This window comes from Phascolarctos cinereus, unplaced genomic scaffold (assembly GCF_003287225.1).
Source record: "Phascolarctos cinereus isolate Bilbo 61053 unplaced genomic scaffold, phaCin_HiC Scaffold_1;HRSCAF=81, whole genome shotgun sequence".
In the NCBI taxonomy this organism is placed as follows: Eukaryota; Metazoa; Chordata; class Mammalia; order Diprotodontia; family Phascolarctidae; genus Phascolarctos; species Phascolarctos cinereus.
In genome coordinates this window covers 293,360,655-293,380,612 of record NW_027555514.1, presented here as the reverse complement: position 1 = coordinate 293,380,612, position 19,958 = coordinate 293,360,655, and the positions used below count along the sequence as shown (strand labels likewise).

The 19,958-nt window shown below is 47.8% G+C and overlaps 1 protein-coding gene across 1 annotated transcript in view; it reads right to left on the bottom strand.

Moving 5' to 3' along the window:
* The window catches only part of CERK (ceramide kinase), a 58,228-nt gene that overhangs the window by 20,375 nt on the left and 17,895 nt on the right, over nucleotides 1–19,958 (bottom strand). Inside the window, exons 2-6 of the mRNA XM_020977417.2 lie at nucleotides 17,532–17,645; nucleotides 17,069–17,191; nucleotides 12,472–12,597; nucleotides 9,286–9,349; nucleotides 8,083–8,228 (exon numbers count right to left, since the gene is read on the bottom strand). Coding sequence (XP_020833076.1) covers nucleotides 8,083–8,228; nucleotides 9,286–9,349; nucleotides 12,472–12,597; nucleotides 17,069–17,191; nucleotides 17,532–17,645 — 573 coding nt within the window. The remainder of the gene's footprint in view (nucleotides 1–8,082; nucleotides 8,229–9,285; nucleotides 9,350–12,471; nucleotides 12,598–17,068; nucleotides 17,192–17,531; nucleotides 17,646–19,958) is intronic.

Here is a 19,958-nt window from a genome sequence, read left to right as displayed (position 1 = left end):
CCAAAGGAAAACTCCTAGGAATATTGTAGCCAAATTCCAGAGTTCCCAGGTCAAGGAGAAAATATTACAAGCTGCCAGAAGGAAACAGTTCAAGTACTGTGGAAACACAATCAGGATAACACAAGATTTAGCAGCTTCTACATTAAAGGACCGCAGGGCATGGAATATAATATTCGGAGGGCAAAGGAGATAGGATTACAACCAAGAATCACCTACCCAGCAAAACTGAGTATAATCCTTCAGGGGAAAAAATGGTCATTCAGTGAAATAGAGGACTTTCAAGCATTCTTGATGAAAAGACCAGAGCTGAATAGAAAATTTGACTTTCAAATACAGGACTCAAGTGGAACATGAAGAGGTAAACAGGAAAGAGAAATCATAAGAGACTTATTAAGATTGAACTGTTTACATTCCTGCATGGAAAGATGATATTTATAACTCATGAGACCTTTGTCAGTATCAGGGTAGTTGGAGGAAAAAAATTATATGTATGTATATGTAGATAGATAGAGGGCACAGGGTGAGTTGAAGATTAAGGGGTCATATCTGGAGAATAAAATTAAGGGATGAGAGAGGATTATACTCGGAGAAGAAGAAAGGGAGAGGTAGAATGGGGTAAATTATCTCAAAAAAAAAACAAAGAAAAGTCTCTTACAGTGGAAGGGGAAACAGGGGAAGGTGAGAGGGAATGAGTGAATCTTATTCTCATAGGATTTGGCTTAAGGAGGGAATAACATACACATTCAATTGGGTATGGAAATCTGTCTTACCCTACAGGAAAATAGGGGGAAAGGGGACAAGAGAGCAGGGGGATGATGGAGAGGAGGGCAGATTGGGAAAGGGGTTAATCAGAAGTAAATACTTCTGAGGAGAGACAGGGTCAAAAGAAAGAATAGAATAAATGGGAGGGCAGGATAGGATTAAGGGAAATAGAGTTAGTTTTTCACAACATGTCTACTATGGACGTGTTTTGCATAACTGCACATGTACAACTTATATTGAGTTGTTTGCCTTTTCAATGAGGGTGGGTGGGGAGGGAGGAAGAGAAAACAATTGAAACCTAAAGTTTTAAAAACATATGTTTAAAAAAAAATGTTTTCACATGCTACTGGGAAATAAATATAGGAAATGGGGTACAGAAATCTATCCTGCCCTACAGGAAAATAGAAGGGGAAGGGGATAAGAGAAGGGGAGAGAGATAGAAAAGAGGACAGAGTGGGGGAAGGGATATTCAGAACGCATGACATCTTGGGGTGGGGGGGTGGGGTGAAAATTTGGAACTCAAAAACTTGTGGAAGGGAATGTTGAAAACTAAAAATAAATAAATTTATATTAAAAAATTTTTTTTTAAATTAAAAAAAAAGAAATATTTAAAAGAAAGGCAAGCTGCATGTGAGAGAGATGTTCATATCCAAGCATCTTCTTCAGTTATACTCCGTGTAGGGAAATGCACATTCTATTCGATGCTTAAGTTCAGAATAAAAATAAATAAAATGCAGGGTTGTACAAAACGCTCTTGCCTCTGTCAGGAAGAATCAGGCCACCTCCAGCCAGCAAAGGGTACAGACTGAGGCACGGGTTTGTTCACTTCTTGGCAATGCAGAAATTTGTTTTGCTGGCTTAAGTGCTGGTGACAAGTTTTGCTTTTCTTGCTTTCTCCATGGGGGTTGGAGGGAGAACAAAAGCAAGCCTTCTCATCTTAATTCTCTGAGGCCATCAGTCACTTTACTTTATCTAACATTTTGTTTACATTTTTCAGATAAGAAATGGTCTAAAAATCAGTGACACTTTCAAATGGATGAACTGTTCTTCAGCAGCTCTGCAGTCTGCAGAAAAACTGATGATCCGAGGTCTTTAAGCTTCTCATCACAAGCTTCATCCTTATGGAATCTGGAGAAAATTAAATTTAGAACCTCGACTCAAAGTTCTCCTCTGCATCTCCCTGGGGTGTGGAGAAGCCTGGGAGATCTCCAAGGCTGTCAGGGGAATGACTGAGCCCTGGAAGGATGCAAGTAAGACCATGGTGACAGGTTTTCTGTTTGGAGAAGCTCACGCCACAAGGTGGCCACGGAGAAGTAACGAAGATCTCAGACTGGGCAGTTCATGGAGATCATGTTATGAATGGCATGAGCAGGGCCAGGAGAGAACAACGAACGCACAAACAAAACAAGCGTGGCACAATCACAAAGACCAAGGACGTCCCAAAGAAGACAGAAGGTGGCCCCGCCACAGAGATGGGATGTCCACAAATGCAGTGTCCTGCAGGTATCTCACACTTTTTGATGCAGTAATCAGTTCTGCTCATTCTTTTTCTCTCTCATTTTCTTTCTTTCTTCTTTAAAAAATAATTTGTTATGTGGACTGTCTCTCTGAGAGAAGACGGGGAGAGATGCTGGGAGAAACTGATGTGTTAAGAAAAAAGACAGGGGCAGTGAGGCAGCGCAGTGGAGAGAGCACCAGCCCTTGAGTCAGGAGGACCTGAGCTCAAAACCGGCCTCAGACACATAACATTTACTAGCTGTGTGATTCTGGGCAAGTCACTTAATCCCAATTGCCTCACCACTTAAAAAAAAAAAGACAAAAAAGTCATCACTTTTTTGAAGGTAGCCTGGCATTCAAGATGGAGACTAGACACAAAAATTTGGGCATGCTAAAGCCACAGAATGCAGCTATATCAATGAGAGGCCACTCCCAGTTACAAAGGGCTTCCGAGTTTACAGAATGTGTGTCACTTCTATCCACACCATGGCCCTCACCCAGGCTGGTGACCTGGTCAAAAAGAGAATGAGGCCGGGCAGGCATCATCTGCACCGTGGCACCTGGTCATCGCTACTTCCCTTGCTGGCCGCCTGCTTTCCCAGGACTGAAGTCGAGTTCCACGCCTAGAGTCTGTAGACTCAATTCTCTCCTCTTGTCTGAGCCCAGGCACAGCCTGTGCCCTCCTTCCTTGTGGCACTTCTCCTGCGCTCTGGGGTTTCGACATCCCTGCTCCTCCCGGATGGGAGGACCTCACTTCTCTGGGTCAGGGCCTGGATTCAGCCAGGGAAGCTTGCTGCTTGCATACTCTCTCCTTAGTCCCCATGGCTCCAACCTCCAAGTCACGCTTGTCCAGCCATGCTCCCAGAAGGAAAGTGCGGACAGGGCAGCTCGGCCTGCTGGTGCGAAGCCTCTTAGCCTCCCACCAGGCTTCCATCTCCTTCAAACAGCAGCACTTTCCCCATGACACACACTGGCATTTACTCTGCTCCTGGGAATTTGCTTCTGAAATTGCAGTCAGTCGGGGAAGTTGTGGGGGAGACAGATTCCTCTACATCCAAGTCTCTTCAGAAAACCCCATCTTTCACTCGGTGGAACTACTCCTCTGTGTTTCTATCTGAGTGGCCTGAAGCTGACTGTTGTATGGGTTAGTGGAGAGCTTCACGAGCCACAGCTCTGGTGGCTGGTTTGCAGCCTTCCTCACCCCAAACTCCCTGATGGGAGATGAGGCTTTGGAGCTTTCCATCAGGGAGGGGAGAGAGAGAAGGGCAGGGAGAGGAAACAGCAGCAGAGCCCCCAGCATGACTACGTTACAAGCCTCAGTGCTGGCTTGCAATCGATGTCCTCTTTGGCTGTCCAGATGCTCTTCCGACCCTCACTGCTCTCCATCATGCCTCCCTTCCCCTCCCCCATCCCACACCCCTGCTCTCCGACCTCCAGACACCAATAAGCTTTCTTTGTGTGCACTGTCACTCCCCATCCCCCTTACCTGTCATGTTTCTTTTAAACAACATTACACAAATCCGGAGTCAGAGTCCAGCCTTGGGTTTCATCCCAAGTCTCACAGGCAAATACACAAAGTAAAATCTGCCACCTTGCTTTGGGATTTCTGGTCCCTCTTGCCACCTAAACATTGGGCGTTTGTGTGCAGACAATGAAGGTCAGGGGTTTCTGCCAGCTCCTTTCCTGGACTTTGTCTCCCGTGAATTTCTAGAAGCCTTTGCTACTGACCAGTAGCCTCTTCTTCCTCCGTCGTGGATACTCTCGATGTATTAATTTTGGGGATACACCTGGGGACTCTTCTTTCTCTCATCTTCTCCAGTTTAAAGACCTTCTGACTAAATTTACAAGATGCCTGGCAAGTACATTCTTACTGACGTTTCAGTTACACTTCATCCCTGACCAGGAGTCTGTCAGCTGTATGTCGAGAGCTGCAGATACTGTAAGATTACCTTTGGGGGTGCTGTCAGCCCCCAAATTCCTTACCAGGTGACTAGCCTTCTAGTGGTAAGTGCCCCTGTACTCGTCATGACCATCACTTGCCATGCTGGCATCCCTAAGACAGCCTACAAATTGCTAGGGTACTACATGCAGACTATGAAAACCCAAGGCCCCTGCTTGCCACAACAGCCAGAGGCCTTCCAGGGAGTCCTCAATTAAAGGGTAAACTATGTCTAACACACCTTTAACGTTACATGCATTGGAACTCTCTGAAAACTGGAAACCCACCTAAGAGGTCCATTGGCCACAAAAATCCCAACGTGCCCCTTTCAATCCTGCTGGCTGACTGAGTGTTTACTGGTACCTCAGCTATAACTCCTGTCCCGTTTCTTTCTACAGTACAAGAGAAATAATCATATGGCAGGTGAAATGATCCCATTTCATTCTATTTACAAAACCACAGAGAAGATGACTTTCTGAATCTCTGCCAAAGAAGAAAAATAACAAAGAGCCAATGCACAGGGGCTTAAGAAACAAAAAGAAATGGGGCAGCTAGGTGGCGCCATGGATAGAGCACCGGCCCTGGAGTCAGGACGACCTGAGTTCAAATCCTGCCTCAGACACATAACACTAGCTGTGTGACTCTGGGCAAGTCACTTAACCCCAACTGCCTCATCCAAAAAAGAAAGAAAGAAAGAAAGAAACAGAATTAAAACAAGAGCAAGCTATACAGACACCACAGGGAACAAAAGAAGGAAGGAGCACTGCTGCACAATGACCCTCCCAATCACTACAAGAGGGCAAGGAAAGGGGAAGATGACAGCAAGGGAAAGGAGCTGAGGGCAAACAGACAGGGTCTGTCAGCTACAAGAAGAGGTGGCAGTTCTGATCATTAGCCCAGGAATCAGCGGAAGAGAGGGAGCTGCTGTCCAGCAAAAGCAAAGCCAACTGCCTCGTCTTACGTCTCTGCACCCTCCGGGTTAACGAACTGCAACTTCCCAAGGGCCCTGGGCCAGGTAGCAAGTGTTGGGCTAAACAAGGATGAGGCACGGCTGGGGCATTCCCAAGAGAGGGCCTGCCACCCCCAAGAGACTTTTTATGAGTCAACAAGCTCTCTTGGAAAACATTCATCCAATGTTTCTTTTCAAAAGTAGCTTGTGGCTATCCTAGAAGCTGCACAGCTGCTTCTAATGCCAGGCCCAACCATGGTGTTTGGGGCGGGCTGTGGGCCCCAAACCTGGGCCCTCTAGCTTCACATTCCCTGGGGCACACAGAGAGGTCCCACAAAGTTTTCTCTAGGCATTTGTATTTAGGGAGTGAAAACCTTGCTGTATCTCACTGTCTCCTCTTTCTCCAAGTCAGAGCAGGCCAACTGTACATTCTCCCTCTCCCGACTGCAGGGCTGCCTCATTTCCACAGGGCTTTCTCCCCCTTAATCACCCTGGATGTGCACTCCACCCCTGGGACTACTTCTCATACCGGAAGTGCCTTCCTGTCCCTCCTGACTCTCCCTCTGATTGGTCAGTCCCTCGTTCTTCATCATCTCCAGGCTCCAAAGGCCTTCATCTACCACTCCGCTGGCTGTGACACTCCCTTCTACCTGTCAGCTTTCCTTTCTCCATTAGAATGCAGGCTCCCTGAGGGCAGGGACTGCCTTTCTGCTTCTGACTGTGTTCCCAGAGCAGTGCCTGGCATACAGTAAGCACTTCATAAATGCTTCCCGACTGGACACAGTGCTCCTCCTCTTCACGGCTGTCTTCAGTGATTACTTTCCATCATTCCTTGTGCTAGAGGATTCACCTCCACCAGCAGCTGCTTCCCTTGCTATTACCGGGGGTCTGGAGTATCCACGCAGGGTTCCTTCTACTGGCCATGCCCTGGAGGTCTTGCTCTCCTCAGGTGCCATGACCACTCCAGTTACGCAGGGACCTCGTTATCCCCTCAAGCTGTGCGTCCTCCTGGAGGAGGCGGCCTGGAATTCTGCTCTTGGGACTCTCGCCTCCTGGCCTACTTCTCCACCTCCCTCACTCCTGATGCCACCAGTGTTCTCAGCACAAACCCATCTCCAGCTGACAAAATCTAAGACCCACCCCAAACACCACCCTCCAGGGCACTCTCCTGATGCTTCCAGTTTACACATGATCATTCCTGTGACTTTCCTTGAATACAAACAGCCAGAAGGATCCTAACAGTTTGGGGCTACTGAGCGCAGGGGCCCACAGAGCTGTGAAGATGACTGTTGTGTATAAAGAATACATTCATGATAAAAACTGGAGGAGGAGGCGAGAGGCTAACGCATCAACAATGGCGACAAACACAGATGGAAACCCAGTGGGCACATAAGCACCCTCAAGGTACAAGAACAAGGGGAAGGCCTCCAGGAGGGCGACTCAATTCTCTACACAGGAAATCTGATCAAACAAACAAAAGTCACCGAGAATTAGGAGGCGGCAGAGACAAAATCTCTGACACAGAGGAAAACATAATCTATCATTCAGAATTTTACAAGACGATCTTAAGTAATCAGAAAAGGTCAAAGTATCTTCCAAATGCTTTGATTAAGAGTATGCTACATTGGTGGAGTTGTGAAATGATTCAATCATTTTGGAGAACAATTTGGAACTGTGCCCAAAGGGCTATAAAAATGTGCATACCCTTTAACCCAGCAATAGCACTTCTAGGGCTGTATCCCAGAGAAATCACACAAGTGGGAAAGGACCCACATGTACAAAAATATTCACAGCAGCTCTGTCTGTGGTGGCAAAGAACTGGAAATTGAGAGGATGCCCATCCACTGGGGAATGGCTGAGCAAGTTGTGGTATATGAATGGAATGGAATACTATTGTGCTGTAAGAAATGATGAGCAGGCTGACTTCAGAAAAACCTGGAAAGACTTGTATGGTCTGATGCTGAGTGGAGTGAGCAGAACCAATACACAATAATAGCCACGTTGTGCGATGACTAATATTGACAAACTTAACCCTTCTCAGCAATACAAGGATCCAAGACATCTGCAGAGGCCTCGTGATGGAAAATGTTATCCATGTCCACAGAAAGAACTATGAAAGCTGAACTGCTATTTTTTTCTCTTCTGTTGAGTTTTGTTTCCTCTTTCTGATGGTTCCTCCTATTGGTTTTAATTTTTACTTACAACACCACTAATGTGAAAATATGTTTATAGGAATGTAAATGTATAGCCTATATAAGATTGTGCACCATCTTGGGGAGAGTGGTGGGGAGGAAGGGGGAGAAAAATTTTAAACTCAAAAGCATATGGAAGTGATTATTGATAAATCAAAATAAATTAATAAAATTTTTTTTAAAAAGAGTATGCTACATTTCTAAAAGATCTTCAACAAAAAATGGTGAAAATGCAACTTGGGCCCTTTGTGGTAAGCTTCAGTTATCTGAATAACTGGTTAATGACGATGTTGGTGGAACACTTCCATGAGACTAAGTTTAACAAGGTGTTACTGTACAAACACACTAGCAAGAACATATTTAAAGACAAATGAATCGAGGGTAAACAAAGCCAGTCAGTGTAACATAGGTAACAGCAAATATAGGCCTCCATCATTTCACAGGTCCAGAGTTCCTTAAGAAAGACAATTTCACATTAATTTTGTTGGTATCAAATACTTGTTCAGAAAGGACATTTATCCAATAGCTTGGTGGTGATAAAAATCAGTTTAAACTATTAAATGAATCATGAAAGAAAACCCAACCACGTTATTTTTTAAGGCTCAGTCTCCACGTGGCTAGTGATGGGTATCTTCACTAGCTAGGTCTTGACTGAATTCCTGTCAGAATTATGTGAAGAGCAATGCCCCCTTTGTGTGAAATACAAAGTTAAAACACGCCTTTGGCACACTTTGCTCGCTTACCTGCAGGGATTATCCCAATTCTTAGATTGCACTGGACTAATGATGCTTTGGGATCATTCTGGTCTATACCACAATCCTTCTGTGTCCTTCCAACGAGGCCATGCAACACCTCACTGAACATGCCATCTCCACCGACACAGACGATTCTGTGGGAAAGCAGAGAACACCGGAGAATTGCTTGAATGAACCTGCCCCAAAGAGGCATGGGTCTGAAAACAGTCCATCACCCTCCGAGAGCTTGGACCAGCTCATTCCAGGCCCTTGGAAAGCCGGCCCGACCAGCCTCTCCAGACCTTCACTCATGCCCCTCCAGGGCAGCCATGCGGCCTGACTGTCCCCCTCGTAGGCCTCCAAGGCCTTTGCTCAGCTCCCTCCCTCTGCCAGACTTCTTCCCTATTCTAACACCTACCACTGCCGTCCCTGACATTTCTACTTGTTAAGAGGCCAACATCATCTGAGGTCCAATTCCAGGGCCACCTCACCCCTGACTGGTCCAACTCCCACAGTAAATGCTGACCGCCCACACTGCTCTGAGGGCTCTTGGGCTTCCACCACTGAGTGAGCTGGTCCCCTTTATCATACACACACACACACACACACACACACACACACACACACACACACACACACACACACACACACTCTCTCTCTCTCTCTCTCTCTTTCCTATGTGACTGCAAACTTGTAATGAATAGAAACCGTGTCTTAAACAACTTGAGATCACAGACTTAGAATAGGAAGGGGCCCTGAGGTCATCTAGGCCAACGGCCTCACTGTGCAGCTGAGGAAGCAGGCCCAGAGAGGTGAAGTGAACCGCTTAAGCTCACCTAGGGACCAAGTGTCAGAGCCTCCCAACCCATAGCCACCCCACTGTTGCCCTAAGAAGGGAAGGAGGAAGGAATCGTCCCAGCACACACACCCCTGGAAAGGGCCCCCACTGCTCATCTCTCTGAGACCCCCTCACTTACAATTCGGAGGCAGGGACCAGCTATGGAGCCTTGGATGAGTAACACAAAACCGGAAGCAGGGCCCCAGGAGGCTCCACATCATTCCTTTGACAGTGAGAACCCCTCGTCTCCCCCCATCCCATCACTGCCTCACGAAAAGGAATCACAAAGTGAAACAGATGGGCAAAGTACAATGTGTAACTCCATGTTTCTGGGATGTACTTTTTAAAATCAAGAGACAAGAACCCTTACTTACCCATCATATTTCTCAATATTAATTTCAAATAAACTGTCCTTGGCATGGTTAGCATGTTCAGTAACTGTGGAGAATAAGCATGTAATTTATAGTTAAGTTCTCATGAGAAATAATCAGCCATAAAATACCATTGTATGGTATTTAAATAAAAACAAGGAAACAATGCTTTAGAATCTGGCTACATATTACACCGCCAACAACAGTAAGTGGCGTCTTTGGCAACAGTAGTAGTAAGAAAGATTTATTCTTCAATACCCGGCCTAGGAAAACTCACAGCTAAACCAGGAAGCACAAAGACCATCTTCTTGTCTTTGAAAAGCCCGAATCTAAACCATCAGGAAAAGCTGCTGTTTGGGAACCTCTTCTGTGGGGCAGGAGCTTCTCCCCAAGAGGGATCCCAGGGACCTACGTCAGGTACTACCTGGAGGAGAGGACCTGCCAAGTGAGGGGGGGGACCCGCAGGCTCTGCTGACAGAGACAGCCCTAGGAGGCAGAGAAGGCAGGGGCTCTGGTGGAGGGCAGCAGTCCAAGGTAGATGGGTACGGGCGACAGGCCCAGGTCTCGGGACACCCCAGCCAGAGCTCTTTACGACATCACATGGGAGGTGATGGTGAAAGGGGGCAGGGCGGCAAGCCTTTAACCTTTCATTTCCAATCAAGGTGCACAGCGCTATACAGGGGGAGGGACAACTTGATTTACAAATACCTTTACCTTGCACAGATATGCAGTATGGAAAAAGAGCAGCACCCAGAACTGACAGGCGCAAGAGTACAGGATGGACTGCTCTGGGAATTAAACAATGCTTTCCAATGCACCATACCTGTCTCTAAAAAAAAATTCCACTTTTAATAGCAATATTCTTTCACGATGCTAGATGGCCGTGAGTCACAGAACACCACAGTTACCAAGGACATAAAGCTGAAGGCATGGTGGGTGGGAGCAGACTGCAAAACGTTACAATGCAGAAGTGAAAGGGAAGCCAGGACTGTCTGGCCAGACAAGGCAATGGGCAGCCAGAGAGCAGAGGGAAAGCTTGCTGATGCCGATGGGAGCCCGCAGCCTCCGCAGCCTCCGGGCACCTTGACACACTGGAGGGATGTGCAGAAAAGAAACCCAGGATGAGGAGGGGTGGATGGGCTGGGGCTGACCCTGAGGGAGGGAAGACCGGGGCTGGTGGGATTGCTGAGGCTGCAGGGGAAAGGATTTGTTTTGGCATCACGAAATGTTCCAAAGTTTGGGGCTTCCCGATGGCTGTGAAGAAGGTGAGGCCTTGATTCTGCACAATTCCTTCTAGCCCTTTTCTCTATGTACTTCCTCCTCTAAAGAGATGAGTCCTTCCCTCTGTTTACTCCTAAACATCAACCAGGTTCTTTCTGGCAAGCATCCTGCTCTCTGGAAAGACCTACAACCACTCCCTTCATTTCCACTTTAAACAAGTTAGATCAAGGGAATGCTGCCAGACACAGAGATGTTTTAGCACCACATCTCACAGGCTTCATGCTTTGCTTATGGATAAGACTGAGAAGTGTGGGCTAGATGATCCTACAGTTAGACGTCTTTGGAACTAATGGAACGACTGGACCAAAGACATGACATCAACGGGTCCATGTCAACTTGGAATGAAGGACCACGTCCTTGACCTTGTGTCAACAACGTGGATGTGAAGGGAAGCCTGGGGAACATTTTCATCCCTTTACAGGCTGGCTCCATCTGCCTTCTTCAGCCAGTTTCACATTACTCCCTTCCTCTTTCTGTACACTCTAGGAAAACCAGTTTACTTACTGTTCCCTGACCTTGACACGTGCTGGGGACGTGCTCCCTTCTCCTAGAGGCCATGTCACGACCCAGAGTGGGTTCTTCAGATGCCACTGGTGTCTTCCTCTTCAAGCTGGATTACGCGGATCTAAACCCTTGCAGGAGGGAAGGCACTGCTCCATTTCTGGTTGTTTATCGCCAGCATCCATGACTCTTGCATGAACTAGGAATTTCACAAATACTGACTGCACTGAATGGAGAGCTAATACTTCAAAGAGAGGTGAGATCTGAAAAGGTCTCCAAAGGCCAGAACCGAGGGCTGAACACAAGGGAACATGAAGCTTAATAGTGAGAAGATGAAGTGCTGAAGTCAAGCTCCCCAACATAACTGCACAGCAAAGGCAGAGCGCGTGTGGCCAGGGCTTTCAGCGAGCTGCCGTCCAACAGGCTCCACAGCACAATGTGGTGGCCACCTTCTTAGCACAGTGTCCAGAAGGAAAGGGGGAATGTTAGCGTCACATTCAGCTCTAGTGAAGCTAACCCTAGGACACTGTGTTCAATTCTAAAGACACAGACAATGTGGAGCTTCGCCAGGAGTTTACGCAACAGGTCAGCTGAAAGAACTCTGCCTCTTCGGTCTAAGACCTCCACACAGTCTTCCAGTAATTACAGGGCTGTCCTGGGGAACACGGAGGGATCCCAGTTCCTTTTCTGGGCCTCACAGAGCAGAGTATGAGTCACTGGGTAACAAGACACAGAGGGGGACTCAGGATTGAGGCAAAGAAAAATGTCTTCACAACTAGAGGTGGCTGGGCCGCTGCTGCTGCAGGAGACAGGCACCATCCATCCCTGGGAGCCTTCAAACAGAGGAGGAGTGAGCGATCACTCGCTAATTCACAGGAGCGTTGTTGGGGGGCCTCTTGACCCAGCACACTCTGGACTGGGGTCGCCTCTGAGACGCCTTCCAGCTCATGATATCATTCCTTGGTCTCATGAAGCCTATCCACAGGTCTCGCCGGATGACATCCTTTAACCTGTTTTTTTTTAATCCATACAACTGCAAGCAATGAAATGTCTATTCTGTTTAAGATAATCATCTTGTGAAGCTGCTTTGCTCACCCATACAGTAGGTGCTTAATAAATTCTTGCTGAATTGAACCAAGTAAGAAGAGCTCCCATTTCCATAGCATGCCAAGGTCTGCAGAAGGCTTCCTAGGCGTTGTCTCATTGGAAGGTCAGGACTGCCCCTGGTGAAGGGGTCATCCCCAGAGAGATGACAAGAGAGCAAGGGATCTTGGGGGCCACATTAATCCAAGTGTTTTTGGAGGGCTCTACCACTCACCATGCCACACACAGAAGTTACGTATAAGCAAACCTTCACATTTATAATGTGCTCTGTTGAATTCAGTAAAAGAAAAGGATGAGCCTTACCGATGACGTCAGCAGTGACAGAAGCTAGCTTAAACAGCGGGGCGACTTTCTGTTCGTATATTCGCTTGCCTTGTCTTTTTCCTCCAAAGGGATTAATATACACAAGTAAGTGCTTTGGTCTACATGCTACAGGGAGAAAAGAAGGAGATCTAAATCACCATGGGTAAACAACAGTGTAAATCCAGATAAAAGAGGCATTCAGAAAATAATGACATCATAATTTCGGAGCCCTGATGCTGCTTCTTCTGAAACACTATCTTTTAAATCTCTAAAACAATGGGAGCGCCACCTTCTTCACATGAGGGCCTCCTCCACAGACGGAGTGCCTGATGAAGAGACAAGAAGTCCAGCCACTGTTTTAGAGTCTCCTGTAAGCCCTGAGTAGTTAAGTGACTGGCCTAGGGTCACAAAGCAAGGATGTGTCAGATACAAGACCTGACCTGAACCCAAGGACACCGGTGTCCAGGTTCAGTTCTCCATCCACTAGGTCACCCCTCCTCTCTGGGCTCCCTTTATCTAAAGGATGTCTAAAGCATCTGCTGAACACAACGACCAGTCCATTGGACAAGATCAATGGAATAAAGAAAAAGGAAGAAAGAAAAGAAGAGGAGAAAAGGCAAACGATGGCCACTACTCGTCAGGCATTCCTTCCACCAACCACTCTGGTGGAAACTGACTGCATAGAGCAGGCACTTCTTAAATATTCGTTCAGTTCACTCAAGGGCCAAGCACAGAACTTGCAACCAAAAGATGTGATTAAAAAGTGATGAGCAAAAGGACTTTGGAAACAAAGATGTGAGGAAGAAAGCGTACTGACAAGAACGGAAACAATATAAGATGAGAGCAAAGGAAAAGGGGGACAAAACAAAATTTTAACATAAGCAACTTAAAAACGAAACCTTTCAAATCACACATCACTAATGGGACTTTTCAAAGTCTATTGGACAATGGCTAACTGAGCTGTGGCGTGTGAAGGTAACGGAACACCACTGTGCTTGAAGGAATGAGGATTACTGCCAATGCAGAGAGTCTGTGGCCACTTGTATGCACTGAGGCAGAGCAGGCTGTGCAGAAGCCAGACAACGAGCTTGCCCACGGCCCCAACACCAGACAGGGAAACAGCGGCTCAGAGCAGGAAAATGACTTGCCCCAGTCTCTTCCCCGGAGCTGCCTGATGCATACCCTTAAAGTACACGTCTGCTCCAGAGTCACCAATGACATAGATGCCTCCACTGGACACTGACCACCCAACGCCACCTGGCCCCAGCCAACCCTTCATGGGTGCTGCCTTCTACACTCCGGTGGGCCTCTTCCAGGCCTTTGCTTTCACTGTCCCCCCGCCTGACCTGCCGTCACTCCTCACCTCCTTCCAGACCTGGCTAATGCGCCACCCTCTACAGGGAGCCTGAGGGAGTGCTCCACACGGCCACTTTTTGAAGGCCCCCTCCCCCGTCCTATCCACCATACTGGGGAAGATGAGCCAAGACGGCGGAGGAGGAGGAAGGAGGAAGGAGGGCAGCTCAGACCCCCTACAACTCCTCCAATAACAGACCTAACAAGAGTGGCACACCAAATGGGATCAGGAATCCAAGGAGGAACCCCAGTGGGTTTCCAGCCCAACAGACAAGGGACCAGAGCAAGAACTATCGCCCTCTCCCATTGGCAAGTGACCCGGGTTGCCTAAAGTGGATCACAGACTGGGCCTCACATGCCAGAGGTAGTTTTTTTCAAAGTTCAGCTTAGTTGCCAGCTCTTTCATGAAGCTCTCTTAAACCCGGTCCCAATTCTTACTGCTCTCTCCTTCCACAAATTACTGGGATTTATTTACCTGTGTGCATCCTGGAGCTCCCGTATTAAAATGTAAGTTCTTTGAGGGACAGGACTTTTCTTTTGTCTGTGTTCCATCAGGGCAGCACGCCGTAAGTGCTTAGATATTTACTGAAATAGCCAGTCTCCTAAGAAGCACTTTCAAATCTGCCGTCCAAGCTGCCCATGATCTCTCCATTGCCAAATCCAATGGCCTTTTTTCTATCCTCCTCCTCCCTGGCCTCTCTGAGGCCTCTGACACTGTGGATCACTCTCTCCTCCTTGATACCCTCTTTCTTCAGTTTTCAAGCTGCCCCTCCACCTCCTGTTCCCCACCTCCCTCTCTGATTGCTCCTTCTCTGTCTCCTATGCAGGAGCCTCCCCCAGATCACACCCTCTAAGCAGACGTGGCCCCCAGGGCTCTGTCCTAGGCCTTCTGCTCTTCTCCCTCTAGACTACTTCACTTGGTGATCTCATCAGTTCCCATCCCATTAATGCCCATCTCTACGCAGATGAATCACTGATATTCTCTCCAGACCCAGTCTCCTGAACTTCAGTCCCCTATCACCAACTACCTCTGGACATCTCAGATGTCCTGTAGACATTTTAAACTCAGCGTATCCAAAAGAGGACTCATTCTCTTTCCCCTAGATCCTCCCCATTCCTACCTTCCCTACTAGTGTAGAGGGCGACACCACTCTCCCGGACCCTCAGGCTCCCAACCTCGGAGTCAGCCTGGACTCTTCACTCTCTCCCACTCCCCAAATCCAATATGGCGCCACCTCTGCAGGACCTCTTGAGTATGACCCCTCCTCTCCTGACACCGCTGCCTCTGCTGCAGGCCCTCAGCATGCTGCACGTGGACTACTGCAGCAGCTTTTCCTAGTTGGTTCTCTGCCTCCAATCTCTATTGACTCTAGTCCGGCCTTCACTCAGCTGTCCGTGATCTTTGTAAAGCAGAGGTTTGACCAGGTGACTCCTCTCGCCAGCCCCGTCCCCAGTCAATACACTCCAGTGACTATCCATAGGCTGTTTAGGGTCTGTTATAACAACCACGCTGCTCCTCCAGTCTTACACCTTCCATGTACCCAGGGACGCTGGCCTCCTGGTCGTTCTTCACATGAGACATGCCATCTCCCAACATCTCCCAACTGGGGGGCTATTTCCCCATGCTGGGATTCTCTCCCTCCTCATCTCCACCTCCCGGCTCCCCTCAAGTCCCACTTAAAATTCCACCTTCTGCGGGTCCCTTTCCTGGTCCTTGTTTGTACACAGTTGTTTGTGTGTTATCTCCCCCATTAGAGTGCGAGCTCCTCGAGGGCAGGGCCTGTGTTCTGGACTTCCTTTTATCCCCAGTGCTTGGCACACAGTAGAGAGCAGGGTCTCTATTGGGCCCTTCTTTGTAGCCCCAGGGCTTAGCAAAGTGCCGGGAATATACTAGGCATCTAATAAATGCATGTTAACTGACCTGACTATCCAATCCAGCCTTCTCACCGCGGTTGCACTAATCTTCCTTCCTGCACAGATCTGGTCATCGATGGCTCTGCTGCCCATCCTTGGCCAGGCACTGCAAGCCCTCCAGTCTGGAACCACCCTCCTTTACTCATCTTGTCTCTTATTACTTCACCTCCACATACTCTCAAATTCAATCCAATTCTTGTCCGTTCCCTGAATACACCCTAAAAATCTCCTAACCCTACGCATTTACTCAGACTGCTTCCAGTGCCTGGAATACCTTCCCCTCCCTACTCACCGGATAAATTCCTATTTGTTCTTTAAAACTCAACTCAAACGTTTCCTCCTCTAGGAAGAGAAGAGCATCCCCCCAAAATCTCACCATGGTAATTTTCTCCTTGAGGCCTTATTTCACAGTCTCTTTTGTTACTCTGACATACTGATTTAATATTAATTATATATATTATATGTTGTGTCTTTCCCCCTACTAGATATCATATCCCTTAAAGAAAAGAAACAAGTCTTATCTAAGTTTATTAACTCCTCAAGCAACTTGCATATTCTAAATAAATATTTGTCTAAGTGAGTCAGTGGAGCCTTCCGCTACCCACAAAGATAGCTCTGTGTCTACAGAAAATGCCAGTGTTAATAGCAGCTTATGAAAATGAGATGTAAGAGTCTCCTTGAGTCTCTTCACATCAGTGTGCACAGAATGATGTCCTTCATGGGCTCTGAAAGGCCAAAGGTAAATGTTAAATAACCACAGAATGAGGGGCCAGGGAAGTGGTGACTAAACCCAGAAACAGGTGAGGTGCCTGGGAATAAATGACAGGAGGGATGGGTAGGAAAATCAAAGTTGTAAATGCTCAGAGGCTGAGATCCAGTAGGAAAAGGGAAAAAAGTCAACTTGAAGGGGCCTTCCTGAATAAGGCTCCTCGCACTGTAGGCAAGAATGGAAAGAAGGCCAGCTGCCCTCATGGGGCAAGACCATGAAATGCATGGGCCCTGCTGGACCATGATGCCCACAGGTCTGAACAAGCCTCATTCATTTTCCTCCGGAAACTGCAAATCACCAAAAAATCATCTCCAGCCTACCTGACAGCCTGGAAAGGGGCCTGCCGTGTGTCTCCTCACCTAGAGTCTGCCAGACCCCAAGCACGGCCTGGAGAGGGTCTCTTGAACGATGACTTCAACCAGCTTGACGGAAATCAAGCCACCCTGCTAAGGTCAGATGTCAAGGAAGGGAGGAGGGGCAAAGAAAGACCCTCTAAGGAAGGGTTAGTGAGGCCATAATTAACTCCTCTCTTTTCCACACATTTAGACGCCAGGAACTTACTCAGCTTCTCAAGCAACTCTCTGAGTGTCTGTATCCACTGGTTACAGAGCATCTCATCTGTGCACCAGAAGGTCACGTGACTGCACCGCCAGTGGTGACGCCGTGCTCTCTTTACATAGTACACTACAAAAAGAAACACATTCATCAGTCCCAAGTGGGTGAGCCTCAGGAGTGTGCTGCATTCACAGTGACTGGCCAAGCTGTCAAACGTCTTCAGCTGCATGATGCCCAGAACAAACAGGGGGCATTAATAACCACAGGAGAAATGCTGTGATACAAAATTATGCAAAAGAGAGAGGGCAAAGCATTCATACCAGCAAGTTTTAGGAAAGATGGCCCATGGGACACTAAGCAAGTCGCCCTTGCCCCCCCCCCAACCTCCCTTCAACAGGGGCTGCACATATGTTAGAGAAGCCGGGGGAGGCCCCAGTACCCTAGGAGGCCAGGACTGCCGCAGTTTTACCTGTAAAAGCATAAGGCTTTGCCATCTTTTGCCATTTCCCACTATGATAGTGCTTCTCATCAATTTCTGTTTCTTCTACAGTGATAATCTCAGAAACAGGAACAGAGCAGGTATCTGTGAAGGCAGAAAAATAGTAAGAAAAGCCAATGTTAAAGAGAGAAACTGACGAGCACATTCAAAGGAGAAAAAAGCCAACGTTCTAGTTTTCATTCACAAGATATTGGAAGCCAAAAATAAGGCATACACTATACTTCCATTTTCATGACAGCTAACAGCATGATGACCCCAGAATCAGCCTTCTGTTACTTGGCAGGATGGAGGAAGAAAATGCCCTGGTTTGGAGAAGTTTAGCACGTACAGTGCACACATTTCCAAAGAGTTGGCAAGACGTCGCCCCTGCACAAACAGCTTCTGGTCTAAAGGTTAATAGAGAAGTTGATTATTTAGGAATGAGAGCTCAAGCAAAAACATTATTGGTCTTCTTCAAAAATCTATCTTAAAAGCTCCGTGCTCAGAAGGCATCCATTTAGAGAAACCCAAGGAGGGAAAATGGAACTTTCAGAGGAGACTCAAGAGGAAGGAGTCCTGAGGACATGCCAGGGCTGCAGGGCCTGGGCACAACTTCTTATTATGATTACTAACATTTACAACGTGTTCATTGATACGGACACCTTGGTACCAGGGCGGAAGAGAAGAGGGCCAGCCTTCCAAGCTTGGGGGATGGCCAATGGAAAGGTCCAGAAATGGGCCACGGAGACAGAAGATGGAGTGGCCGTCTCCCAGTGGTGCGAGACTGTGGCATCCTGGAGGGAAGTGTAAGGTAAGGAGACTGGAATGCAGGTCAGAGGCAGGCTGTGAACGACTTGAAAGCCCACAGGGCTAGGGCTGTGGTGACCCAATGAGACTTCTGCCTTAGGACAATCATGACTTTTTAGTGAGTCAGAAGAGACCCTCACCCAGACAAAAACCTCAGAATCACGTCTGATTTCAGCTTCTTCCTCACCTTCCCAACTCATTCATTTGCCAAGTCCAATCACATCTTTCCATTCCTACCGCACCCTCTATGACTGACCCCCCCCTTTAAAATCATAAAACCTAAAAATCATAAAACCACAGAAATGTAAGTCACTGCAAAAGTCTCCCAGTGCAGTCAACCCCTCAGGACACCCCCAAGAGAAGCCTGAGCTCCCCTGGGACTGTGGTACAGACAAAAGCACAAGAGGCCTGCCTGAGATGAGGAGCAGCCTTCGCCACAGGCCCCTCCTCCCCCATCCCTCCAGGGAGCTTTGGTAAAAGGGGACAGAAGAGTCCCTGGTTACCACGGCAAACACAGCCCAGAACTGGTGGATGCCTTCACCACGTGACTCGCAGATTACCATCCCCCTCCATGTTGCTGTCCTCTGCTTGATGGACTGACCTGGGCCTACAGTAGAGCTCTCACCTGCAGTTCCCCCGGTCCCTAGGATTCCCCATTATCAGCCCCTCCCCTGACAATCCCCATCCCCCCTCCACCCTCCTGTTCTGCCAGGCCCTTTCAGGCTCTTCTTTACCCCTAAGCCCTCCCATTTCTCCCCAAATCTCTTCCCTTCTTCTTTGAGCTCGCTGCTCAGGGCAGAGGGCAGATAAGAGAAAGGAAGACTCAAGACTGTCTGGTTTCAGCTGGTCTGACAAGAGGTTTGACACAAAGTGTCAAGTCCACAGAACTACAAGAGATACAGTCAGTTAAACAAACCTACTTCTCTAGGCCCTGACCCCTGCTATCTCAGGGTAGGAGAGTAAAGGAACTTAAGTACAGGGCAGACAAACAGCTCCAGGAAATACTAAGAAATTGTGGAGAATGGCAGGCCCCGGTGCCCCTTTTTCTTCTCCAAACTCCAGGAATCCTGGGACGGTCTTCAGGATTTCACTGCCTCCCTTCTATGCCCTGCCCTGAGAATAATAGGATTTGAGCAGCAGGGCTCGATGGGCCTAGTGAGGCCTGGCTAGGAATCTCGCTTCCGATAGTATTTGTCTTCTGTCAAGTGAAGGCACAAACCAATATCTCTCTCTCTCTCTCTCTCTCACACACACACACACACAAACACACACACACACACACACACACACACACACACACACACACACACACACACACACACACACACACCCCATTCCCCAAAGAGGTCAAAGGATAGGAACAAACAATTTCTCAAAAGAATCACAAACTACTAAAAACCACCTAAAAGAATACTCCAAATACATCAACCAATCATAGGAGAAATGCACATCAGCACAGCCTCCAGGTTTCCCTTCATGTCCAGCTTATTGGCAGAGGTGAGATAAGACGGGACAGCCAACGTTGGAGGCGCTGTGGGAAGCAGGGATGCACGGTTGTTGGAATTATGAGAGGCTACGACGTCTCTGCCCTTTGAGCCAGGGCCTCTAGTA